We start from the raw sequence: 27,885 nt of genomic DNA on the forward strand, positions 1-27,885 counted from the left end.
ATGTGATTGCATGATTTGTTTGTTTGTGTGTGTGTCTTTAATCCTTTCAGCTGCTCCAAGTGAGTCTGAATCCTGAAGGCAGGGCGGCGTACTGGGCTTGGAAAACGATGTAGACTTGATGGGAGGAGGCTGTGAATGGAGCGATGTTGGTTTCCTAAACAAAAAATAAAATCCTTGTTAATTCAAAAGTTCAACAAATTTGTTTGGTTCTTCGCAAGTAGTAACTGCTTTGTTGGTTGACGTACCGCTCCACAGTAAGGTCCAACAGGCAGGGAGGACGTGTCTGGGCCATCATACAACTTCAAGAAGTTGTTTTGGCAATCTCCAGGGTCATCAATACTGATCTGGGCAAAGGTGACGGTCACCACGCGGCCTCTGGGGGCCATAATGTCCCACTCACAGTGGGTACTGTTGGGATATGTGCCTGGGTAGTTGGGACTTGAGAATGAGCCATGGTCTCCATACAGAGTGCCACCACAACCTGGTACACAAACACAGAGATGCTTCAGCTAAGACACAAACAGGGTGAGCAAACTGGGAGACAAGAAACATTTCTACTGTAATAATGGAAAAACTAGAAAATATTAAACATTTCAAAAACATCGACCACATAGAGACACACAAGATACAACCTAAGACAGTAAAACCAGGACAAAGGAAATAGATATGTCCACTTTACACCTGCTTCTCTAGTGCTACAGTCATGTGGACACAACATTATCTTAGGTTTAACATGTACTAGTTGTTGACAGCAAGTGTTTTGGTCTTTGGTTGGAATGGAAACAGCTCTGACCGTGAGGGGAGGATGTCCATGTGGCCTCAAAGCCATCATGTGCTTGGGAGAAGTCACTCTTGAAGCGTAAGTAGAGCTGGTTGGATTGTGGGAAGATGGGGCTGGGCAAGGTGTTGCCGCAGAACCGACCAATCAGTGGCGACGACGCTGTACTGCCATTTCGGATCTGTGAGAAAACAGAGAGCGTTGGGATTCACTGAGTCACTCACACGTCTCAGAACCACAGAGAGAAGGTAGATGAGCTTATTTTAAGACACCTGTCAAATTAGAGTTTTAAAAACAAGACAGTTGATTATTTTATATATGATTTTTCATATATTCTATATAAATATGTCTCTGTATGTGTGCCGGTTGTTTTACCTCAAGGTAGTCAAATTCACATTGGCTGTGGCTCTCCACATCGAAATTGTTAAAGAAGAAGGAGATGGAGCTGTTCTGTGGCGCCTTCAGGATGATGGTGCAGTCTACGTTGTGGGGATAGATGTCCGGCCAGCCCGGACTCTTCAGGTAGCCATGTTGTTGTTCATAGGTTCGGCTACAGCCTGGAGATCACCAGCAACATGGTCACAGCACTTATCTGGAACCAAGTTCCCTCAGTACCCATCATGCCCACGACTACAATGTTGTTTAAACTAATCTACTTGAGCAACATTATTTTGGTTTTATTTCTCATCTTGCCACAGTTACTACAGATACCTACTGGAGATCTGATAGGTGAAACTCAGGCCATTTCTTGCAATGAAGGCGTCAGATTTGAAGTTCACGAGGATTGTTCTGCCATAGCTGTAGAAGTCTGGTGGATGAGTATCTGAGGCACAGAACTTATGTGACTGTCCATAGTCTCCCTGCAAACACAAGAACCCCCTCAGTCAGAATGGATATTACATTACACCTGCAGGAGGCTTTTATTAATGCTTTGACAACAAACATGTTCAGAGGAGCTCTGAAACGTTTGGGTTGTTTAGGCTGTTGCAGGCCATCCACCTGGTGTTGTTATAGTAGATACTGTATGTGAGTTTAGCATCAATTTAAAAGCTTAACTACTATTAAATCCATCAGTATATAAACTGATCTCTGCGTGAGCCTCCTCCCTCCCTCATCCTCTTTTTAAGGCCGACATGACCCTCACCTCAGGCCAGTCCTTCATCTCCAGGTAGTTTGCGGAGCAGCTCTGGCTCGGCTGGAGGACAAAGGATTTGACCGACAGTTGGACGGTTTCCTGGGCTGGAGCATCCAGGATCCAGCGGCAGGAGGTGAACGGAGGATAGGCACTGGGGTAGTAAGGTGAAGTCAGGGTCTGCACGGCGGTCGTGGCATTCAGAGTCCCGCCGCAAACCACTGAGGGAACACACACATTCAGACGGTTTGAAAAAAGCACAACATTTAAAAGCGGATTTGACCACAGTCATTTTGGGTTACGCCTTGTTTCTGTAGCGAGTACAGTTTAGTAAAGAGAGAGTAGATAGTGTCTTACATGGCAGAGCTCTGTAGGTAGCATTGAAGCCTCGTTTCTGCACTGAACTATCAGTGACGAAGTGAATAGTCAGGAAGTTTCCACTCGATACAAAATAAGCAGGAATTAAGTTTCCGCAAAATGCTCCGACCAGAGGGAAGTTAGTGTTGTCTCCATCATACACCTGATAGAGATTCACATGCATTCAAGACATTAACAACAAATAGCACAACATTATATGTTCTAATGAAAAGAAAAGTAACATATGCCAATCATATTTCAGTGATGGGGGGTTCTTTACTTTTACGTAGTCGTAGCGGCAAGAAGTGGAGCTCTCAAGGTCAAAGGACTCAAAGGTCAGGTTGACAACATTGTTGGCCGGCGTCTCAATGGTCCACATGCAGTCCATCCTGGTCTCATAGCGCCCATCAAGGTTTGGATCCGGAGAACCAAAACGGCCCATGGGCATGGACAGGTAGCCACCACATCCCTGTGCCGGACCTGCAGGATATTCAGAAACTAGCACTTAGCCACTCCCTCTGACTTATCATGTGTGAACTGATCAGGGAAAAGATAAACGTTGGTGCTACAAATTTGTGTTTAACCAAAGTACCACAAAAAACGAGTCGGTATGTGACCACAGCTAATTTTTTTCAGTTTTTGTTAATGCATGCATGAGCTGCGAAAAAAAGGAAATAGCTACTCCATCCATAAGATCAAAGACTCAGTAACATTGACCTACCGAGTGTCTCACTGTAGGTCGCCCTCCAGCCAATCCCGTTCACTGTGGCATCTGTCCTGAAGACGATGAACACCTGGTTGGTGGAGGAGCGCAGATCGGGTGGGAGAACTGCACCGCAGAATTTCCCCAGCAAGGGCGCCAAGGTGTCCTGTCCATCATACACCGCCACGTAGTCATAGCGACAGGAAGAAGATGCCTCCAGGTGGAAGGTGTTAAACCTATGGAGAGATAAAAGGAGAACATGAAGGGCTGAAGTAGAGGCTTTGAAGCTCTTACGCACCAACATCCTGATGCGCAGTCACAAAGCTACAGATTAGTGGAATAACCCAAGTGCAACCAGCAGTTTGTACTGTGGCAACATGTAACCTGTCCAGTAGAGGTCATCCACTGGACCCCTCTATTCCTCTCTGTCTCTCTGCCCTCCCGTTCTCTTAGATTTATTAGTAGCACTGTAGTTTGTCGTCTAAGAAAACTAGTGTTGGCGTAATTGAAAAGGTATGTCTCAAATACACTTTCAGTTCCCACTCTCAAGTTATACAGACACTGAATACTCACTTGATATCCACCACTCTGTTAGCTTGGACCATGATGTGGTAGGTACAGTTGATGTCGTGGTGGTAGTTGGTCATGGAGAGTGCTGGACTGCTCACTGTACCCATAGTGCTGTTGAAGAAGCCACCACATGCTACACACACACACGCACACGCACACGCACACACACACACATTTGACAGATGCCTTTGTCCAAAGTCTTTACATTCTGGCCTTGTTTTTGTTTACAACAACTGTTAATACATTTGCTCATTAGAATATAGCAATTGTTTCTCCTCGTCATTACTTACGAATGGCTGTGTATTCTGCCATGAAGCCACCGTCGGGGATCACAGAGTCAGAGTAGAAGTGGAGTAACATGGGGCCAAAGTTGGAGAAGGGCCCCGGGATGCTGTGACCACACACAGTGGCAATAGGAGAGCCACCAGCAGCCAGGTTGTAGATCTTCAGCCCATCATACTGACAGGTTGAGTGTGCTGGACAACAGACAGACACGGCAAATACTCAACAAACAGAATACGAAACATTTATTTTGAAAAGGGAGACAAGCCATCTGCAGGATATTCTTTGTCCATATGTTGCCAATGCTATACTTGCCTTCTACTTGGAAGACCTTGAAGGTGAGGACGACCACAGTCTGCTCTCCAACGTCGATGGTGTAGTTGCAGTTGGAATAGTTGGGGTAGTCAGCTGGATAGTTTGGAGAAACCACACGACCGCTGGAAGCTGTGAAGTTTGCGCCGCACCCTAAAAAACAGAAGACATCAGACTTTCTTTACATTTTGTTGGGACTGGCCACCTCGTTCCTCACTCCACATCCGTTAGACTGTTATCAGCCCATTAAATGGCCAGAAGGTGCACAGCCAACACTATGAAATAATCGCAGTTTCGTTTCAATTTCAGTTCCGATATGTTTAAGCGCTAAAACTACATTGTTATGTTTAGGAAAAAGATCATGGTTCCAGTTAATCACATTACAAATCAAATGACAAGTAATCTGCACTCTCCTGTGAGAGAAGATCAGTTCTGAACAAACACAGGTACCTGATATTCAAGGCTACTGTGTTTCAGATTCAAACATTGTTAGAGTAAATCTATAAGTTCCTATGAACACTGTGATGCTGTCGTGGCGGCCTGGCTCTTACTGGTGCTGAAGAAGGCTGAGAAACCTTTGCCAGTGGCTTCAGTGCCCTGGAATCGGCTTGAGATGATGTTATATGGAGCAACGAAGGGGCGCGGGGCCACCGGAGCCACAGCCTGTTGACAGCAAAGCCTCAGTATTTTGGGTCTGACCTGACCACACCTGCAAGAAAATGCATACTGATTAAGAAACTGTTAACAACTTAAATGAACAATCAATTGTTCGGATATTAGAGGCAAAATCATAAATACACAGCAGAATTGTTTTCCTCTTACTAGTCCCTGAACTAACTCATCATTTGAACATGTAGTTCAGTTCTGGTACCTTGATATAGCTGCTCTGGCAGGTCCCACTGCTGTCTGGAATCTGGAAATCACTGTTGAAGCTCATCTCCAGGTGGTTCCCCTCATGGGCAATGATCTTCCAGGAACACTCCACATTGGCCGGGAAGTTCTGGGGATAGTTTGGAGACTTGATTGTTCCCGTATCAGCATGTATAACCCCTCCGCAGCCTGGCCGGGAAAAAAACAAAAAGTGACCGTATGAAGTTCATGTATCATACAAATAATATGAACTATTGAGAACACTGATAAAAGCAGACTGAGCCTCCTTCACAGGGTCGCTGGTCTCATCCCTGGCCAGAAGAAGGGTGTGGACTAATTTCAGAACTTCCAAGAAACTTTGTGGAAGGGGCTTTATAAAACCTGACCTCCAGCAACGTTTTGATCCATATGTGTGCTCCTCATTGTATGAAGTTCTACCAGTTAATCAGTTCAGTACAGGACATGTGCAGCATGTTCATTTAGCAAGTCTAAACCCACCTGAGGAATCAGCAGACCAGGTGGCCTTAAAGCCTCCACGGGACACACTATGGTCAGCCAGGAAGACGACAGCAAGCTTGTTGGATCCTGACTGAATGGTTCCTGGGGAGGTGGTCCCACAGTACTGGCCAATAACAGGAGATCCAGGGGATCCTCCATTAAAGATGGTGACAGAGTCCCAGCCACATTGAGTGTGGGGCTCCAGGTTGAAGTGGCTGAAGGTTAGCTGCAGTAAAACAAGGGTGTGGAAAACAAGGCATTTGTACAGTGTAGGTGGCTACCAAGCTGTAGGTCCTGGGTTTTAATAACTTCAACACACACACACAGTGATCTCTGTCTCAGCTCATCTAAATGGTGACTGTTTATTTAGTTTTGTACCATCACTAGATCGAATCACTATGATGCTGCCAACAGCAACATCTCACCACCAGTTGGAGACATGATGGTTAAAACACCGCAGACAGGATATCACTGTAAATTCCTTCCATTCTTTGAGTTCAGTGCACTAGGCCATGGTGCAGACTCACCTTAATAGTGTGGCCCACGGGGGCCTCTAACAGCCAAGCACAGCGACTGGGGCTGGGGTAGATGTTGGGGTAGTTAGGACTGGATACAACCCCTCCTTCGCCTGTCTGCCAGCCTCCACACTCTGCGAAGACATAATGATCCATATAAGAACTTTGATTGAAACATATCTGCTAGATCAGACAGATGTCAAAGCCACATTTATGTATTCCCTAAGTCTGTCTTACCAGAGAACAAGTACTTGGCCTTGAAGCCCAGGTCTCCCTGGGAGGCATCAGTCTTGAAATGGACCCAGAGCTCTGGGGTAAAGACCACAATGGGAAGGTTGGGGGTAGTCTGCCCACAAAACTTGTCGAACAGCTCCCCATCTGAGTCACCTGAAGGAGAGGGTAGAAGGTTTTACAAAAGCAACACGTAAAGACAGATATAACCATCCATCCATCCATCTTCAGTGCATCCTGGAGCCGATGCTCTGTGTGGCTCACCTAAGCGGAACTGAAGGTAGTCCGATGCACAGGTCTGGTGGTTCTCCAGGTGCAGGTCTTCTAGCAGCACCACTATAGAGGAATTGACGTGCTGTGGGTTCTGGATCAGCCACTCACAGTTGAGGTTGTTGCTGTAGTTTGACACCAGGTACCCAGGAGAGGTGAAGTTCCCACCCGTTGGGTTGTTCAGGACTCCACCACACTCTAACAACATGAACATGAGAGACACATACACACTCAATATATCAACACAAACACTATATTGATGAAAATAAGGCTTAAATAACTATTAGAAACATCTCTCTGTACAGTATAACACAAAACAATTCAACAGCAGCACAAACTTCATCCTCCATAATGACGAATAGATCAACACTTATTTTGTATTTGACAAGATTATTACTCTGTAAGGGGGAGGGGGATAAAGGTTATGTTGCTATACCCTTTACCAAGTGTAATATGCATACTGTTTTCAGTTTGTTTGCATTGGAGCCTGACATATCTGTTAAATAAACTCTAGTGTTTGGCATGTAGGAGTAGATACTTCATTTAAGAAGAACAAGTCTTTCAGAGCCTAATGATTTTGGATATCTGACATTCTTGGAGAACACAGTAGGATTAGTGACTGTGCTATTCCCTCCTCTTCCAAATCAAGTGAATGTGAACATTAATTGAGGCTCTATGCTTTACACATGGATGGATATCTAACCTGCAGGCTCCTCAGAGGAGTAGGAAGCCATGAAGCCACCATTGGAAACAGAAGAGTCGGTGCTGAACACAACGGTCATGGTGTTGCCGGAGGAGTGCACCTGTGTGCCTGCTGGTACGCTACCACAGAATCTCTGCAGGCGAGGGGCATCGACCATCAACCCGTTCAGTACCTAGAAGACACAGAGGTTATGATGGAGACACAGGTTACTGGGTCTGTAGCACGGCAGCAACATTCTTACGATCAGGTCTTCCTTTGAGTGTGGGCTTACACAAAGAGGTGTGAAGGTGCAGTTACGAGTTTAACACTGATTACAAACAGTCACAATAAAGTAAGACACTTGAGGAAATATTGTGAGAAAAGCCCTCACATCGACGTAGTCAAATGTGCAGAAAGAACCAGAATCTTCAAGCCGCAGGTCAGTGATGGTGAGTGTGACCCGGCGGCCTTGTGGCACCACCAGCTCCCAGCGACACACCCGGCTGTGTGGGTACAAGTTTGGGTAATTGGGGGAGGAGATAGTTCCTGAAGGAGCATTCAGCTCTCCTCCACACACTGTAGTCGTGACGGGGAGGGAAAGTAAAACAAAGAAATAACATTTCATGAGTGAACAAACATTTTTGACCTTTGAAGTAAGAAATGCCAAAGTCCGGCATATTTAGCGAACCTACTTAGGAATAATTGTCCATGATGTACAGTAAGAATACCAACACACTAAATACTGTATAATATATGAAGTAAGTAACTATAACCCTCAGTGAGAGATTGTAATAAGTGTCATAGTTAAACAGGAAGTCAGCCATTTTCATATGTGAGCTGCATTGATCAAAATCATGTCAATGTTTGTTAACAATCCTTTTCTATGGAGATGATCGTACCTTCAACGCTGGCTTCAAACGTCAGACTGAAGCCGGGTGCGTTCACGCTGGCGTCACTGACAAACTTCACGTATGCAAAACTGTCAGACGTGTCAATGGAAAGAGGATGGGCGGCACCGCAGTGTCGGCTTAGTATGCGCCCTACACACAAAGTGCAACACAGAAATGTATCTGATGGTGAGTCGGTGAGTTGCATCTTTGCATCTCGTCATGTCAGTGTCAAGTAATTTGGCTTTTAGCCTCTTTAGTCCTTTCTTACCTCCATTTATTTCTTTTTTCTATTTCATTCTATTAAGGAAATATAAACTCATGCTGTGGAAATATGTACACTATGATTGGTGACAATGACTCATGTTTATTTACAACAAACAGCCAACGGACCAATTACAGTGACTTTGTTCACGTGCACAATAATATTCCACTATTATTCAGAATATGACAATATAGTAAACAGGATACAGTATTAGACAATTTTCTGATTTAGACGTGGGATATGCTGATATTATTTAGACATGTAGATGAATATACGTCTCAATTGGGGTTTTTCAGCTTAGAAGAATTTTGCAGAAGCAATTTTAAAACTGTTTTTTATTAATTGTGTATTCTGGTGTTGGGTCTGAAGATCCTGTTTTCTCACCTGAGGCGTTGTACTCTCTGATCTCCACGTAGTCAGCAGAACATCCTGTGGAGGCCTGCAGGTTGAAGCTCCCATAGCTGAGGGTGAGGTAGTGGCCTGTGGGCCCCTCCAGGTACCACTCACAACTGGAGCTGTCGGGATAGTTGGATCCTGGGAAGCCCGGGCTGCTGATCGTACCCCTCTGGCCGATGTACGTACCTCCACATGTTGCTGTGAGGGATTGGAGATAAAACGGGCTTAATGTTAGGCTGCCTCTTTTTTTATAAATGTGGCTCAAAGTCTGTGTTTCTGTACTTATATAAGATATTATTTGTGTTGTTAGGTCTGAGCCACATCCGGAAACCAAGCCATGGATTTAGAAAACAAATGATTTGTGATTTTCCTACCTATAGAGTACTTTGCCTTGAAGCCTTTGTGCGTGACGCTGGTGTCGGTGCGAAACCGCAGCAGCATGGAGGAACCTGTTGAATGTTGGGTGGATGGTCGGGTGGTGCCGCAGAGCCGCGAAATTAAGTCGGCGTTGGAAGACGAGCCATCACGCAGCTCCAGGTAGTCGTACAAACAGCTGAGGAATACATGAGAACATGTCACAATCACAAACACAATGCTGCTAGAAGATGTCAGAATGGGAAACAAAAACTTCCTCCAACAGTGTCTGGCCTATTTAACTCTCAACAACCAGAACGTGTCAAGTGGTCGCATGAATTTACGTATCATTTATTTGTAAGAACATAGTTGAGCTTATACCAAAATGATGATAATTTTAAAGGGGTGACGAGTACAAATGATTTTCACTGCATGTATCAATAAGTTCAGTTTCCACACACACAATACTAATAAATAAAACAATAAAAGCCTTAAAGGAGAGTTCCAGATGTACCTGGCTGTGGGTTCAATGTAGAATTCATCCTCAAAGTCAATTTGGACAGATTCTCCATTGGGCACAGTGATGACGTAGACACAGTCAATGTTCTGGGGGTAGTTCTGAGGGTAGTCAGGGGAAGTTATATATCCTGGAGGATCGTTATCATTCAGCTCAATGAAGCCTCCACACGCTGCAGAAAGATATAAAACATAAACTCATTAAAGAAATTAAATGAAGTAATATTACTGGTAGAGAAACAAACACTTCCTTGGTCACTGTTCAGACCATCCATTGGCGTTATGTGACACTGCTGTACGAACACCACTTATGTTTATGTTGTGATGAATTCTATTGTGTAGGTTGGTTATACCCTGACTGTGGGCTTCAAAGGTCAGCTTGAAGCCACTGTTCTCATTGCTGGCATCAGATACAAAGTGAATCAAGAGGTTGTTGTCTGTAGTCTGGAGGAGGGATGGTGGACTCGAACCACAGAGACGTCCCCCCAGCAGTGGAGCTGAAACATCTGGACCATTCCTGAGCTGTGGAGATATATCATAACTGATCATTAATAGAGGATCCAAAACTTCAGGCAGAGAGAAGTGAAACCTAAAATAAAATGAAAATGTTGAATAGTTTATATCTTTTAGATTTATTCAAACACCAAGATACACGAGTAGAGTTGAGAAGGAGACAGATCCAGAGGAGTCGGGGACAAGATATCTAGAAGTACTAAGTCAGAGGGAACTGGATTTGGCGTATGAATGCAGATATACAACACACTCGTATAGACGTCGTCTCTGAACTCCAACTGCATTATCGCATCTGAAGTTGCTAATCGGACCGTAAACAACGAGCGATTACCTCCACGTAGTCTCCGGTGCTGCATTGAGTTCCGTAGCCTTGAATCTGGAAGGGGCTCTGGAAGGTGACAGAGACCCTGAAGCCGGGCGTCACCATCACATGCCAGCTACAATCCAGACCAGGCAGGTAGTTCTGGGGGTAGTGGGGGCTGCTCAGCACGCCCCTGTCTACGTGCAACAGGCCACCACAACCTTAAAACACAAGGAGGATTATTATTAAGATGTTCATCCTTCTTGTATAGAAGTGGCAGCAGTAGAGCGTGACAGGAGATGTTAATCTGCCTCTGGTGTGTTACCGCTGGAGTAGGAGGCATTAAAGCCTCGGCCACTGACGCTGCTGTCTGAGGAGAAGTGGATGTACATGGAGTCTCCGGTTGAGTGGAGAGAAGCTGGAGGATCCCGACCACACACAGTGGCCAGCTCGGGGGACAGACTGCTCGCACCTGAGAACACACAGACACAGAAGGGAATCAGAAGAAGTCCAGAGGAGCAAACAGACACACTGCAGACTCCATTCAGGTTTGGTTCTTGGTCTTTCATGGGGATGGCTTTTATAATCAAAGGCTTGGGGATTATAAAGGTTATTTTATCCCGTGTCATGGCTTACCATCTCTAATGACAAGGCTGTCGAAGTAGCAGGTGGGGTAGTCTTCCATGTCCAGATACAAGAGGTTCAACTCTACAGTTGAGCCCGGAGAACGTATCAACCAGGTGCACTCCTGGTTGGGAGCGTAGTTTCCAGGCCAGCCAGGAGAAAAGAGGAAGCCAGGAGTCTCCCCTGTCATGAGCGCACCACCACATGAACCTGACACACACGCACACACACACACTTTAGTAAGTCAGGAAAGCAATGTACATATAATCAATGGAAGAACAAAAACCCCTGAGCATATATACAGTCCCACTCAAACATAACATAACAACGAAACAGTGAATGTTGAAGGTTAACTTCCTTCTGATGTTCCTCTACTTCTGTGTTTGAGTGTGGAGTAGCATATATGAAGTGTGCATGTCTTATATGTTGTGTGGTTTATTTAAAAGGCTCAAAGGGACAAACTGTCTGACCTGGTATGATAGTGGGTGGGGGTCCAGAGTCCTGGACAGCGGTCCATTCCACGAGGAAACCTTGTCCTACCACCACTGAATCCGACTGGAACTGCAGGGTGACGGTGCTTCCAGAACTTCTGAGGGGAGGCGGCAGGGCCAGACCACAGAAGGTCCCAATGGGGTAGTAATGAACACTGGGGCCATCGAATATCTACAGGGGATCAAAGGGCAGAATGGAGGAGGTGGTGCCGTATCAATGGACACCACATGGCAACAAAACAGTTTAACTGCAATGTCAAATCTATGTGTAACTATGAGAACTTCATGACATCATCGTTGATGTGCAATCAATAAAGTGATGCATCTGTTGCAATGAAGTATGTGAAGCAATACATTGCATTTCAACACAATTAGACACAGCAGTGCCAGCTGTATTATGGATACAAATGTGATTTCACAGCACACACAATCTTACTTTGAGGTGGTCGTAGTAGCAGTTCTGCAGGTCCTCTATGTCCATGTCCAAAAAGCGGATCTGGACGTAGCTGTCTCCCTCCACAGTTATGGTCCAGCGGTACAGGGCGTTATTGGGGTACATTCTGGGATACAGTGGGGATGCTATCTGTCCAATCTCCCCCACCACATCATTTCCGTACACTGAGAGACAGCCAGGAAGTCCAAGTTAGATTTACATGTATGTGGCATGGAATGGTGAACGCTTCTATTTCCTTCTCTACTGACCACCAGCAGTGTGTGAAACTTCGATATCTATCACACACACTCGCAGGAGGGCAAGACCTTTTACCAACAAAGTCACAAGCAGAGGTGGAAGAAGTCCTCTGATCTAAAAACATCCATATCATGGTGTAGAAACACTCTAACAAGTCAACCTTCAGTAACTTAAAAAACGTTGACCTGGCAGGGACCATAGTTAATCGTTATTAAATGCTGGTGTTGTGAAACACAGACATTAATTACAATGATGATTAAATAGTGATTTAATATAAGACTGATGAAGAGACACTCACAGTGTGAGAAGGTGGCTCTGAATCCTGCTCCGCTAATCAATGCGTCTGAGACGAACTTAAGCCACAGGATGTGACCGATCACAGAGGTGTAGTTAGAGGGGAGCGAGTTTCCACAGAAGCGATCAACCAGGGGGCCGGTGGCGTTGCCCTCTCTGATTTCCAGGAAGTCATTGTGACAGTTAGTGTCTCCCTCCAGCTGAAAGGTACTGAACAAAACACACACACACAATGATAGAATTGATGGTACAAAAAACAAGAATAAAACATGCAAACTAAGCATCTGCTTTGGCCCCCCTGGCTACGTGCGTGAATATGCGTTACAATAAAGAACTTCGCTCATGTATTGACACCTGAGCAAGTTCCATTTGCTGAAGAAGGCTATGGGATACTGTCGAAAGATCCAACAAATGAACCACGAGTTTAGAATATTACATCACAGACTAACATAAAAGAGAGCTGGAGACGGTTCCCTGGTGAGCTTCTGATGGTCCACACACACTCCACATTCGGTGGATAAGCATCTGGGTAGTTGGGACTGTTAAAGGCACCGCTCTCCATCATCAGATTTCCTCCACAACCTGAGCAGAGGAGGTGAGAAGAAGGAGTTCAGTCAGTATCAACGTGCATGCATGAGAATAGCATACATTTACAGTAATTTGTGTGTAGTTCCAGCTGTGAGCAGTGCTGGTGCATCTTACTGGAGGTGGATGCTGTGTAGGTGGCTCTGAACCCTTTCTTGGAGACAGCGTAGTCAGAGATGAAGTTGACCACCATGGAGTTACTGAAGGATGTCACCGGGTGAGGTAATTCAAAGCCACAGTAGCGCCCTGACAAGATTTGACACAACATTTAGATTTGAATCTAAAGCTACACATGTTTCATTACACACACACACACACACACACACACACACACACACACACACACACACACACACACACACACACATTATAACTACCTATAGAAGGCGCCTGGTAGTTGTCTCCATCCAGGATCTCCACAGCATCATGGGAGCAGTTGTTATTAATCTTCTCTAACTCAAAGTCAGTGAATGACAGGGTCACATGGTTGACTAGCCACAGAAAGACAAGGTCAAAGGTTAAAACAAAACTAAACATATTGTGTATACAACACAACTCTTTTCCAGTCGGAGGTCTTTGACTAAAGTAACTCACAAGGTTCCTGTGCTCTGATGATCCAACTGCAGTTCAGATTGGGCGGGTACATTGATGGGTACATCGGCGAGGCAATGGCTCCACCGATATCATCGCTTGTGATGGATGCACCACAAGCTGTTGAAAACAAACAAACAAAATCACATGTTCAGCTTCTTCCAGCCCTCGACCACCAGAACACGCAGGTCGAGCTGCAGACGGTCTTAATGAGACAGAAATGCTGATTCATCACTAGAATCCTTTGAAGCTACTTGTGTGCCTCTTCTGTTCGTTATACCCAAAGTGTTTGTGAAGCACAATTGCACGTCTGCACCCGAAGAACTGACACTGTGTTTTCATTGAAAGAGGAATAATCTTGTATCCCTATAAAGGCCCTTACGTTAACATGACGAGGTATAGTATATATAGTGACAGAAACAGAGAAGTTGAAGGAGACCCACCCTCAGAGAAGCGAGCGCTGAAGCCTCGGTGGCTGCGACTGGAGTCGGACCTAAAGCGAACATAGATGGTGTTCTGGGTGGAGGTGAAGGAGGGAGGGAGAGTGGTGCCACACACACGGACCAGCAGTGCAGAAGAGATGGTTGGACCATCGTGGATCTACAGAGGGACAGACGTACGGTATAAGACAAGCTATGCAGCTATAAATACTAAGCACAAGCAGCAAGTACTCACACTTTACCTCTCGTTCACCAATCCACACAGACACTCACACAGAAGGCATTGCTAGGCAACTCGTTACTTTAATTACAGCTTAGTCATGAAGGACATTTCAAAAACAGCTTCCTATGCAAATGTCCTATAGTGTAAGACAGTAAGTCACTTGATATTTAAAGGCATTTTCCCATTTACTGCACACATCAGTATTTAAGCTGTCAGTGACTAAAGCTACAACTAGCTTATATTAAACCTCTTGCATTTATAAAGTACTGAAAACCCCAAATCAATATTTCTGTGACACACGGCTGTAAAACTACTCACGGCCACATAGTCCCAGAGGCAGTCGCTATGAGGCTCAATGTCCATGTCGGAGAAGTTGAAGAAGACACGGTGGCTGGGGTTCACGCTGATGACCCAGGAGCAGTCTACGTTGTTGGGATAGCTGCTGGGATACGAAGGAGAATGGATCTCGCCTGATGGAGCAGTGACTGGGCCTCCACAGCCTGCAGGAAGAAGGACGGTGGATTAAAGCTTACGAAGAGTGCTGGTGTCTCTGATGTCCCATGATGCACCATGTTCTCTCAAATGAAGGCAAGCTGGGCCCAAAGACAGGCCGAGTAAACCTGGAAGTACCTGTTATAATGTGTATGCTCGTGTTGAAACGTATCTACTAACTATAACAAAAGTGATAAGTTGCCACTTTCACTCTGCATGGTGCCTGCCTCCCCAAGAAGACTTTCCTTATGAACGTGTTACTTAACTTACCTCATCAAGCTACGTCCACCTCTCTCTCCCCCTGATGACACTCATACACAGTCTCTAGTGGCACAGAGGCATGCACTCAATCATCTCCACCCACCTCCCTGAACTTCAGCCCAGCTTGCGTTGAAACCTCGCCCGCTGACGTAGGCATCGGACTTGAAGCGCACTGTGAGCAGGTTGCCGGTGCTGGAGACAAGCATTGGGCTGGTTGTGGTGCTGCAAAGCTTGACAAGCTGAGGAGCCAACAGGTCTGGGCCTCCATACACCTGCGGGGAAGTTCAAATGTACGGTCAAAAGTCCAACTACAATAATGTTCACGGTTTAAAAAACAACCATTTTACACTGAAAGGTCACCAGTTACACGGCTGAGTCGTTTGTTAACATAACGTCCTGAACAGGCCGATGATTATAGATTACATCACCCAAACCATATTACACGGCTGTAATTCTCATGTTTTCTAATTAATGAACATGTTTGAGGTAGTTACTTACTTAATCCTTTTCGTCCCCTGTGGAACATAAGGCCAGCAGTACTTTTACTTTACTTGAATGCTTCCACTTTGTAGCTCATTAGCATATTTCCCAGCTGTTCCCAGCACTGCTTTTGGGTAGAAATACTAGAGAACACATTCTTTTTCTGACACACAATGAAGGCTTGTTAAGTGTTGTTGTTGCCTCTGTTGTCTCAGAAACCACCTGTTTATATGTTGCAATGAGTGCAGCACTTTGTGACGGCCTGTGCACTGTGCAGCAGCAGACAGATGGATCCATTTCTTACTTCCAGCACATCGTAGTTGCAGTCCTGGTGGAACTCCACATCAAACTCATGGATAGTGAGGGTGATGCTGCTGCCAGATGATGTGGTGATGTACCAGATGCACTCCCTATTTTGTGGATACCTGTTGGGGTAGTCTGGGCTGTTGAAGGAGCCGCGGGGGCCGGAGAGCTCCCCCCCACAACCTGCAGGGACACACGGCATGTCAGAGGGGACTAAAGAACATCGGCCTCGCCTCGCCCACAACGACACGAGACATTTCCCTCTTACCATTCTGGTACCACATCATCTGGAAGCCAGGCATGGACAGAGAGGAGTCCGTTCTGAACACCACGGTGAGCGCGGAGCTCGTGGTGGTGTTGGCCGGGGGCGGAGTGTATCCACAGAAGGTGCCAATCACAGGAGCTTGCTTGTTAGGCCCATCAAAGAGCTAGAGCAGTGACGTTTGGAGAAAGTAACACAGTCACACAAACATATCCGAACATTTTGTGTGTACAGTTTGCTCTCTAAAGATTTCTTCAGGTGTTTCAATGTGTTTCATGAAGTAGTTCTGTGCACCTTGATATAGTCATAGTCACAGACGCTGGAGGTGTCCTCCAGCTGGAAGGCAGTGAAGGTGTAGTTGACGGTGTTCCCGCTGCTGGCCTGGATGGTCCAGCTGCACTCGGAGTTGTGCGGGTAGTTGTTGGGAAAGTTGAGTGACTCCACCGCTCCTTTGTGTCGGCTTGAGATGAGCATGTTGCTGCAATCTGAAACACAAACACTATTACACAATGCAGTATTAATGCTGCAAAGTCTTCACTCTACCTAAGTATGTTTTGAGTTTAAAATCTGTGCTTTTATTTATTTATAATTTACTTATTCTTTGTATTCATATTGTACTGATTTCAGTAGATACTTCTGTACTTGTAAGTAAAGGTAATAGTGCTCGAGTACATGGTGTTAGTAAGTAACTGTGCTTTTACTCTACCCGCCTGCACGTCTGCTAAAAACACACACTTTGTGATCCAACACTACTGCTATTACATGTGCACACTCTTTGTGTGTGTGTGTGTGTGTGTGTGTGTGTGTGTGTGTGTGTGTGTGTTTTCGTACTGGTGGTGTACGATGCCAGGAAGCCTCCTGTGCTGACGGTGTAGTCAGTGCGTAGCTTGACGTAGAGCTGATTGCTGGAAGAGCTGATGGCGCTGGGCGACTGACTGCCACACAACCTGGCCAGCTCTGGATAACTGCTGCTATTACCATCATACACCTAAACACACACACACACACACGCACACACACACACACACACACACACACACACACACACACACACACACACACACACACACACACACACACACACACAAATGAAATAACACCAATGATTAGCATATATATTTAGCTGAAGGTATTTTTAACTTCTTGACAGCCTGAATCAAGTTGAAGTATTTACATTTGTGTCAGAAGTTGTATTTATTTACCTTTCAGTAATGTGTTTGAAGTGTTTACTACATTTCCATGACAGCGTTACAACAGGTATCCCAACACTCTTTCAATTCCAAACTAACTAATCCTCTGAAAGCAGCTGCACACTCTGTGAGGTTCAGTACTCACAGCCAGGTAATCATAAGAGCAGCCGGAGCTGGACTCCAGGTGGAAGTCAGAGAAGGAGAGGAGGAGCTGGCTGCCCTGGTTGGTCCTGATGGTCCAGTAGCACTCAGCGTTAGGGTGGTAGGGCAGCGGGAAGTTAGGGGAGGAAAGTCCTCCAGATGTAGTTGTCAACATCCCTCCACAACCTTTGAAATAAGAATGAAATCATTTGGGAGAGTAAGATGACTGGTGATGGAAGATGCACAGGGATGAAGCATTTCATGTGTTTTGCAAGAGAGTTGGTAAATGTCGGCAAACTAGTAATTAAAAAATAACCCTGTGTGAACATTACTAAATCCTTCCATTCAAACAAACGAACAACACATGGTGTAGAGAGAATGATTATTACAACTTTATACCAAAAGGTTGTAATTTCGTAGACTTTAATAAAACAAGAATAGTAAAACATGATTAATTTCCATGAAGTTGTAAAGTTCACACATGAATACATCATAACTTACTTGCTCTGCTTAAACACTAAAACATAACACTCACCAGTCTGCGTGCCGTCCCAGTGAGCGGTGAATCCTCGAAATGTGACGCTGCTGTCCGAGCGGAATCTAACCCAAAGGCGGTTGCTATGGGACACCAGGACTGGAGGCCTTTGAGCGGCACAGAACTTACCAATCAAGGGAGACGTCTCGTAGCCGCCATCCCTGCAGAACAATGGAAGCAGTCGGACTTTACCAGCTGGATCTTTTCAGATTCTGACAATGTCTCTTCCCCAGAGACAGCAACAACCTGCCCCTCTGATCGTCCTTACCTGATCTCTACAAAGTCAAAGGTGCAGGAAGGAGAGGAGCCCTCCATCTCAAAGCTGGTGAAGTTCAGCATAATCTGCATGTTGGCTTGCACGATGATCTTGAAGATGCAGTCTCTGTTGGTGGGGTAGTAGTCGGGGTAGTTGGGTGAACTGAAGGAGCCCGTAGAGGACCTGAAAGTCTCACCACAGTCTGATGAGAGAGGTTCAAGCACAACCTTGTCATCAGATTGTGGCCATACTACGGTCATATGTAGTATAATATAGACCGGTTACAACATTAATAAAGATGCATCGTCTGCCCATCTTAAGTAGATGTAAATCCTCACAAAAAGTCTGATAATAAGGATAAGAATACGAAAAAACAAGTTTTTAGCACAGGTTAAATCCCTGCTGTACCTCTACAACAGCGTTTAGATAAGGATTTAATAAACCTCAGCTCGTCAGTTTCAGTCTTGTTGTTCAGGACTAATCTATGAGTATCAGTATCTGAATATATTCATAAAATACTATCTGTTGCGTACTTGTGGCGGCATCGATTGAGACATAGCTGGCAGAGAATCCCTCGATGACTAAACTTGTGTCAGACACAAACAGCAGCGTCAACAGGCTGTCAGTGCTGGTGATGGAAGGAGGCACGGACCGCCCGCAGTACCTGCACAAACAAAGCACCCAAAACTCTTTTCTCACCAAGTACAACACATACAAAGCAATATGCATGCTTTACTTAATAATATATATATATATATATATATATATATATATGTACCTGCCAATCTTAGTTCCAGTCTGCACAGTGCCGTTGTCGTACACCTCCACGTAATCATGGTTACAGTCGACGTGGAACTCCAGATTGAAGGAGTCAAACGACAGTCGAACCAGGTTGCCCGGGGTAACACTGATGTACCAGGTGCAGTTGGCACCATGGGGGTAGTTGTTGGGGTGTCCGGGGCTCGTGATGGAGCCTGAAGGACTGGTCAGGGTGTCACCACAGCCTGGGGCAGCACAATAAATGGACAACGTGTCAATTTTAGACATCGGTAGACTTTAGAACAATCTTAACTTTAACTTTAAGATATTTGTTTCTAACGCAGAAGAGCAGTTCATGTCTCAAAGCTTCTCTTACCCTCCAAGGCAGAGCCGTAGGCTGCTTCAAAGCCGAGGTTGCTGACAGAGGAGTCTGTCTTGAAGCGGATGTACAAAGATCTCTGAGTGGACTGGAGCATGGAGGGAATCTCAATTCCACAGAACGTCCCCAGCAGAGGAGAGCTGGACGTGGAGCCATCCCTGACCTGGAAGACGCAGGACACGATTATAACTCCTCCAGTATCCTTTCCATCCATCAATATACACCCATTATATATACACACGTCACATGAGATGAAAAGTAACACAAAATCAACTATGGTACAACAAAATGTGAAATCAGAAAGCTTCTCAAACTTTGGTTTATAATGTGTTTACCTCAACAAAGTCATAATGGCAGGATCCTCCCTCAATGTCAAATGACAGGAAGTTGAGGGTGACCACATATCCCTCCGGCTGGTTGATGACCCACTCACAGACCTTGTTGTGGGGATAGGCATTGGGGTGGTAGGGAGAGTGTAACTGCCCAGTCCCAGACAAAGTACCTCCACAGTCTGGGGAGAGAAGGGTTACTGGTTGGTCAGTGCATGGACTGGACATAGCTTCATCTTCTGTCTGGATTCCAATCTTTGACTGCATGTTTGTTAGACTGAATATACTGAATAACCAGCTCTTTGACTTTAATTCTTTTTATTTCTCAAGACATTTCTTAACCAAACTTAGAAATAAACTTTGGTAAAGTTCTGTGCATTGTGTCGTATCTTTGCATTCTGATTAAATGCATTTTTTTTAAAACATATATCACAGAACAAACGACACAAAGACACACGATGTCGTATCACGTGTTTGTGAATGTGTGGAATCTCACCAACGGTGTAGACGGCCCTGAAACCAGCCCGGCTGACCGAGCTGTCGGATCTGAAACGAATCCACAGGAAGTTGGAGGACGAGACGATGGGAGCCGGCAGAGAACTCCCGCAGTACTTCCCGATCAGAGGATCAGTCTCCAGTCTGCCATCACGCACCTGGAAAGAAAGCAAGTGGAAGAAGAGGAACGAGAGGTGGAGGCAGTAAGTCCTGTTTTAATGCAGTCTTATTCAACAGCCTGGATGCTTCTGCACAATCAGACAGGAGGTGGCAGCAAAACAGCTGCAACGATGGATGATACAAAGCAAATTGTGTCTTAATGTATTCTGTAAGATACAGGGTCGCATTATTTACACGTTGGTAAAGCACATTGTGAGAAAAGAATCAGGATATCAGTCATAAACAAGTCCTACCTCCACATAGTCAAAAGTGCAGCTGCCGTGACTCTCCAGGTTCATGTGAGTGAAGTTGAGTGCCACCTGCTCCCCCACCGGCAACCTGATCAAGTAGATACACTGGCGGTTGTGGGCGTAGTTGTTGGGCCAGTTGGGGGAGATGAGGATGCCCTCACTGTCAGTGAAGGTGCCGCCGCAGCCGGGGTCACCTGAGACACGACACATCCAAGAGTGAAGAGGTCCATTCATGTGAAGCTCATAACATAAAGCAGGGCGTTCACACCAGGTGCTGAAGCTATGATTGAAGTATTTAAAGTGGAAACTTCATTTAAAATTGTGAGTCTTCCATTTTTATATGAAGGCAAACACATGATGTGCTTTGCAAAGCATGCATGGGGACTTGCAGTAACACGGAGCTGCAGACACTCCAACAGGGAGCAGTGTGAGACCACGAATAACCATCAGACAACCTCAGACCTTCACACAATACATGTATGTTGCTTAGGTTTCTATGGCAAAACAGAAACATGGCACATAGTGTAAAGGTAACAAATCTCACAGCCGTTAACTGCATGTTTGAGCCAGATGGGCTTCTAACAACTAGAACTGCTACAGCTGGAACATGTCTGCTGAGCCAGGAAATAAAGACGATACAATATAAACACAACACTGGGGCCATTAACAGCACTTGATGATATGAATACATGCATGACGTGTTAAATGATGACATACTGTACTAACTGTCTTACTTGGTGATGTTGTGTATGTAATGTGGAAGCCTCGGTCAGAGACACTAAAGTCGGAGTGGAAGTGGATCCATGCAGCTGGACCGGTGGTCTGCAGGGGGGCAGGTGACGCAGTACTGCAGTACTTCCCCAGAACTGGGTCCTCAGGTAGAACACCGTCCCGGATCTAAAACATCAGGCCACACAAAAACAATTGCAAGAAGTCGTCATGCTGCATTGTGGCCTTTCCTAGCATGGTGGTACCACTCTTGGCACAAACTCAACAGCTGGGCCAGTGTTACAGAACTGTGTAATAGTTCTCTGTACAAGCAACCAGGTGAGTGTTAGTGTGAACGTGTGCTCTACTGTTGACTGGGATTGTTTGATTAATTGATTTGATATAATCCAGCACATGTCTCACCTCCAGGAAGTCAAAACTGCAGTCGGGATGCTGCTCCAGACTAAGAGTCCCGAATGCAAAGGTGATGAGCAGGCCGGGATCCACCGTCACCGACCAGTAGCAGTCTCGGCTAGGCGGGTAGTTTCCAGGGTAGCCAGGTGAGTTAATGTTGCCATAGGGGGCAGTTAGTTCGTCTCCACACTCTGAGAGGAGAAGGATCAAAGCCCTTTGTGAGCTTCACTACAAAAACTTGCAGTAAACAGTTTAAGACTACTACTTTTTTCAAGTTCAATAAGTATCATTAATCAAACCAACACAGATGAAACATGGTCTACCTGGGTCCCGAGACTCCCAGACCACTGTGAAGCCACCAGCACTAATAGAGTGGTCGGAGCGAAACCAGAAGTACAGAGAATTGTGGGAGCTGAGGAGCTCATTCGGATTATTCTGGCCACAGTATTTTCCCATCATGTAAGCAGAAGCGCTGTCGCCATCATGAATCTGAAGGAAGTCGAAGTTGCAGTTGGTGCTGCTCTCCAGATGAAAGAAAGGGAAGGTGATATGTAGAATCTAAAGAAGAGAGAACGTATCAGTATCTGTGCAGAAGGCCAGAAACAAAGGAAACAAATCTAATCTAAACAACTCACCTTGTTTGGCTCGGCGCGGATCACCCAGGCACAGCTGACCTGGTGATCGTATTCATCATGACCCGGGGTGTTGGGGTAACTGAAGGTACCAGCAGGGCCAGTCAGGTAACCTCCGCACACTGTAAACACACACACATGGATTTAGAAACAGATTACAGTTATATTATGTCAGTGATATCATCCACTTCATCGTGTCCCTGCTGTTTCTCCACCTCCTCTCACGGACCCCACTTCCTTCCTCTTGCCTTCACCTCCCCTTCATACCAATACCTTGCTGTGGGGTCTGGCAGAGTGGGCCAGTCCACTGGGCACTGCATGCACATGTGAATCCATTAATGGCGTCAGTGCAGCTTCCTCCATTCTGACACGGGTGGCTTAAGCATTCGTCGATGTTCTGCTCACAGTTTACTCCTTGCCAGCCGGAGTTGCAAGAGCAGATGTAGCCAGCAGCCGAGGTGGTGGTCTGTGTCAGCAGAAGTGCACCAATCAGACAATTACTGGTTTTCTATGCTTGTTTGTCTCCATGCTTATATAAAAGTGGTGTATTGTGTGTTTCATCCCTTACAAGCCTACGCAGAGACGAGGACTGCAAACTAACTACAGCTGAAGTGTTTTCTGATCTTCTTCTTACAGTCGACAACTAGACTGCTGTGCATTACAACCACGTGAGGAGAGGGATACACAGAGCAGGGACTGCACTCAGTCTCAGCAGGTAAAGGTTCCAGCTCTCTATGATCCTTTAGATTGTGCTTCTGTACTTCAGTAAAACTCAACCAGATGATCTTCTTATTATCGTCATCTTACAGACAATAATTGCAGGTGAACGACAACATCTACGCTGTGTGTTTTGCTACATTGGCATTTAAATAATAAGACTGGAGTTATATCTTTTAAACACAACTCACACATATAAAGCCCAACCATGTCCGAACAGACACACACACACACACACACACACACACACACACACACACACACACACACACACACACACACACACACACACACACACACACACACTCACCACACACTGTCCATTGACACAGGGGTTGTTGGTCTGACAGATGTCGCTGGTCTGGGTGCAGCCAGTCGGTCCGAAACCATTCCCTATGTAGCCTGGAGGGCAGGTGCAGATAGGGAGGTTTGTGCCTGGTGGATGTGGGAGAAGAAGAAGAAGAAGAAGAAGAAGAAGAAGAAGAAGAAGAAGAAGAAGAAGAAGAAGAAGAAGAAGAAGAAGAAGACATGATTGTGTCCCACATTATGTGAACACAGGAGTTTGTTACTTGTGTTAATAATATTCTAATATATGTATTATATACAGACACGATTATTCCAAAAACAAATTGTAGAATAAAACACTTATAACGCTTTCTAACAGTGTGTTAATGATATATTATATATATTCCCTGTGCAGTAATGAAAGTTTGTTTTTACCTTGGCTGGAGGAGCAAGTAGCTAACGGGTAACAGCCTCCATTGTTGTTAGCGCAGATATTGCTCTGGGTGCATGTTCTTCCATCCCCCTCATAACCTGCACAAACACATGATTTAAAATCAGGCAGATTGTGTTTGTTTCGTCGTTTTGTTGCTTTTACTGCTCGGGATCCAGAATCAGATTGTTCCCATCATACCTGGAGGGCAGGGACCACAGTGGAAGGAGCCCATGGTGTTCAGGCATTGCACAACAGGAGCGGAGGAGCAGCCGCCATTATTCATCAAACATTCATCCACATCCTGACAGCTGTAGCCATTGCCTTGCCAACCTGAGACATATTAGAGGTAATTATTGCATTTACATTCAGCCACATGTGTACAGCTGCACACACAAGTCAGTGTGGTGTTATAGTTCTCCGTTGATCTGTCAGGGTTCATTCACAACTATTTGGCTTGTGTATTATTGTGCATATAGAATTATATTTGTTTAAACAACTACTGAAATAAGGGAAAGATTGCAGCTTGTTTCATTGTAAATAAAGTGTTGTTGAGTGTTACCAGCAGGACAGGCTCCACAGTAGAAGGATCCCTGAGTGTTGTAGCAGGGGACAGCAGGGTTGGGGGAGCACGGCTTGTTGGGCAGGTTACACTCGTTCACATCAGCCACACAGGACGGGTTCCCAGCTGGAGCCTCCCAGCCGCTCTCACAAATGCATTTATATTTAGGCTGTTTATGGGGAAATCCAAAATCATACATATCGACAAACAGAATCATAGAAACACAACAACAAACTGACATAATACTGAATTGTTATAAACAAGTCGTGGAGGCCAAATGACATGACTGGTTACCTGTCCAGGTGTAACCCGGTCTGCATCGATACATGTGCCATGCACACACAGGTCCTGTCCGGCGTTCCTGCAGTCATCATAACGCACCGTGCACAGAACCCCGGTCCATTCTGGAGAACAGGTACAACTGCACACAAACAGAAATATCAAATATAAAAAGACTTTCAAAGAGGAGGATTCATAAACTAAATCGTGTGTGTGTGTGTGTGTGTGTGTGTGTGTGTGTGTGTGTGTGTGTGTGTGTGTGTGTGTGTGTGTGTGTGTACATGCTGGTGCGTTTCATTTGGAAAACATTACGATCAATAGAGTATCATGGGAAGCTTCGGACATACGTGAAGGATCCGGGCGTGTTAACGCAGGTTGCTCCATTCTGACAACTCTGTAACGTTCCCGAATACACTTGGCATTCATTCACATCTGTTGCACAGTTAGGACCCTGACACACGCACACACGCACACACACACACACACACACACGGAATGGGAGAAACACACCTGGTTCAGAATCAGCAGAAAGTATTAATAAGGACATGATTACATGCAAACCATCGTTGTTTAACTTCAACGCCCTTTTCTCAAAGAATCTGATTGACAGTTTTCACCTTGTGTTCTCCATCAATACAGATTCTGTGTCTTTGTGTTTTTCATGCATGTCTTTTGACTGACTAGTTGTAGAAGAACAGGGTCATCACTTTAACTGAGTGTGGTGTTCAATCTTTCAGAAACCATGTTGGCCTTCACTAGTGTGCGTGTTTCAGCTTCTAGTATCTGAGGACTTGATATTGTGCTTGTGTGTCGTCCACATGAGAATTGAAAGTGATTACAAAAGAAAGGGAGGAAACCTTGAGAAACTTGGTTTCTACTTAACTTAATAGGTGTTTTTAAGCAGCACCAGTGTCACTTTGAGCAATGCCTACAGTGAGGAACTCACCGCCCAGTTGTTGGGACACACACAGTGGTATGAGTTGAGTAAGTTCAGACATGTTCCTCCATGCTGACAGGGATTACTGCTGCAGGACACCTTCTGCACCGTCTGGAGCAGAAAAGAGGAGCGGAAGGTTACAGAGAGGAACACGAGCGGTACAGTCTTGTGTTCGAGACATTATAAGAAACTGTTCCTAGATGTGTTACCGTCTCAAGTACAGCCACTTTACTCTCAAGTGTCGACACCTGGAAAACATAGAAAGAAGCAAGTTGTGTTTCATACAAGCAATGACTTATTGCATAGAACATACAAGGAACTAGCTGTTAATGTCCTACTTTGGTATCAAGCTGGTTGAGTTTGTTGGTGATATCAGGGGGAACTACACCTCCGTGAGTCTTAATGTCAGTAATGTCTTCTTTGTTGGTTTTGATCTGAAATCAGACAGTTACAGACACGTCAGTATACAGAAGCTGAGGACAAAACTGTTCCTGGAGAAATCCTCCACGTACAGTAAAGAGTGCAGTCGTGCGGTCTCATTCAGAGTTCTACAACAAATGAAGAATTACATCTTCAATAAAGAAAAGGTCCAGAGTCCTTGGAGGTTTGATCAAGTGTAAAGGAAACGGCTAAGACTCAACATCTGGGCTTCGTCACTGAGGGTTCTCGCCAGGGAGTACCCACACTCCAACAAGTGGGAGGAATATTCCACGGCCACAGCTGTCTTTCCAAGAACCTGTTGAACGTTGGAACCTGCTCTTGCTAAATACTGAGTCATCAGAGCAGGGCCAACATGGACCTTTAGCTCCTTCTGGAGGACGAGCAGCTGCTGCTCTCAAGATAAACAGTCCTGTTGACTCTCGATGGAATCCAGCTCCTGGATGATTAGTTGACACTGAAGGAACACCCCAGAACAACATTAGCTGCCGTTTGCTGATCTAAAGATTGTGTGCGTGTGACAGTTTTAATCATGGGTATATTGCACCTGACCTCTGCTCTCTGTCCAAACTGCTGTGTCTGCTTCCTAACCTGTTAATCATCCCCAGCCTCATATGAGAAGCAGCAGGCGCTCAGCTGTGTAAAGCTGATAAGAAGTTATAATGAGACAGTTATGTAGTAAAAGTACAACATCTCCTGGCTTGTTTGGGTAAACTAATTTGCTGTTGCAACAAATAAAAGCCAAACCTCGTAGATTAGAACAGGAGCATCTGAATAATGAACAAGGATGAGGACAGCTATAATGTTCAGAACACGTGGCTGTGCACGGACGACTTGTTGCACAGGAAGAAAGGAAGGAAGTGTACAATTGTAGAGGTCATTCACCTCCATGGTGGAACACACACACTTTGATTTGTCTCTCATTGTAATCGGGAGCAAAAGAAGTTTCCCTCGAAACGTCATTGAGAATGCTGTTCAGTTGTATAGGAACATAACTTTAGAATATTTGTTTGCATACTTCCTGGTTTGGGAAGTTACATTACCTCGTTACCACTGACTGTCTGATCCTGTTAACTCTTCGCCCATCCATCACATGTGTCGTATGAGTTGTAGTGATGGAAGAAGCTTACCTGGCTCATAAGTTGGGTGAGGTCCTCATTATCCACTTTCACCCGGCCATTGGCTGACGTCGCGAAGCGGATCTCTTTATTGTCACCGGTTGTGAAGACAAGGTGACCGTTATCTGACAGCATACGAGGCCTACGGGGTCAAATCAGCACAACTCACTCAACAGACTCACATATCTTCTACGGGTTATGGAATAGAATAGCTTTAGGGTTTGCTTAGGGTGTGAACCTCAGATAATATTCAGTTTCTCCTTATTTCCCTGAAGGAAAAATCCAATAAAACCATATTTCCTTCGCTCCTCTTGGGACACCAAGGCAGACTTCCAACATAACGTTTGTGATTGAGTTCCACGCGCTCAGATCAAACATAAAAAACTAACATTTCACAGCATAAAGTTTGACGCTTCGGATACTTAGACGTTATTCCCTGACACATGAGAAAAAGAAAAGCATTGGAATGAGAGGCCACACATATCAGTATTACAGTAATGTGTAATATGAGTAATACTGGTGGACGCCATCATCTGTGATCCCTCACTGAACGAGACATCCCTGTTCGATCCCCACTCACTGCTCATAGCTGACGCTCCTCTTGCTCCGCGTGTGTCCAGTGTTGCTGGGCTCTCCTTGCAGTCCCACCAGAAGGAAGATAAGCATGAAGAACAGCCATGAGAGCCGCAGTGTCTCCGCCAT

At 45.3% G+C, this 27,885-nt stretch overlaps 1 protein-coding gene across 1 annotated transcript; it reads right to left on the reverse strand.

Moving 5' to 3' along the window:
• Window positions 1-27,885, reverse strand: cubn (cubilin (intrinsic factor-cobalamin receptor)). Its single transcript, XM_029457861.1, is given in 68 exon segments — window positions 1-154; window positions 246-481; window positions 794-959; window positions 1,154-1,335; window positions 1,494-1,638; window positions 1,923-2,131; window positions 2,268-2,430; window positions 2,548-2,747; window positions 2,989-3,206; window positions 3,544-3,673; window positions 3,831-4,016; window positions 4,138-4,287; window positions 4,686-4,767; window positions 4,769-4,843; window positions 5,006-5,193; window positions 5,503-5,728; window positions 6,030-6,151; window positions 6,255-6,404; window positions 6,513-6,716; window positions 7,222-7,393; window positions 7,592-7,776; window positions 8,100-8,240; window positions 8,737-8,946; window positions 9,123-9,301; window positions 9,617-9,791; window positions 9,972-10,140; window positions 10,463-10,653; window positions 10,758-10,904; window positions 11,069-11,266; window positions 11,527-11,719; window positions 11,984-12,165; window positions 12,537-12,742; window positions 12,982-13,114; window positions 13,235-13,363; window positions 13,495-13,608; window positions 13,712-13,828; window positions 14,152-14,308; window positions 14,690-14,871; window positions 15,228-15,396; window positions 15,909-16,090; window positions 16,176-16,335; window positions 16,464-16,654; window positions 17,001-17,157; window positions 17,505-17,686; window positions 18,036-18,196; window positions 18,304-18,493; window positions 18,825-18,955; window positions 19,070-19,295; window positions 19,427-19,592; window positions 19,765-19,940; window positions 20,255-20,411; window positions 20,667-20,857; window positions 21,398-21,560; window positions 21,795-21,976; window positions 22,109-22,343; window positions 22,421-22,539; window positions 22,691-22,883; window positions 23,448-23,569; window positions 23,855-23,950; window positions 24,051-24,182; window positions 24,412-24,580; window positions 24,706-24,832; window positions 25,038-25,141; window positions 25,637-25,738; window positions 25,837-25,875; window positions 25,966-26,061; window positions 27,196-27,325; window positions 27,764-27,885. Coding segments are annotated over 68 exon segments (10,890 nt in total). The 3' UTR covers window positions 1-46.

Source organism: Cottoperca gobio, chromosome 20 (assembly GCF_900634415.1).
Source record: "Cottoperca gobio chromosome 20, fCotGob3.1, whole genome shotgun sequence".
NCBI lineage: Eukaryota > Metazoa > Chordata > Actinopteri > Perciformes > Bovichtidae > Cottoperca > Cottoperca gobio.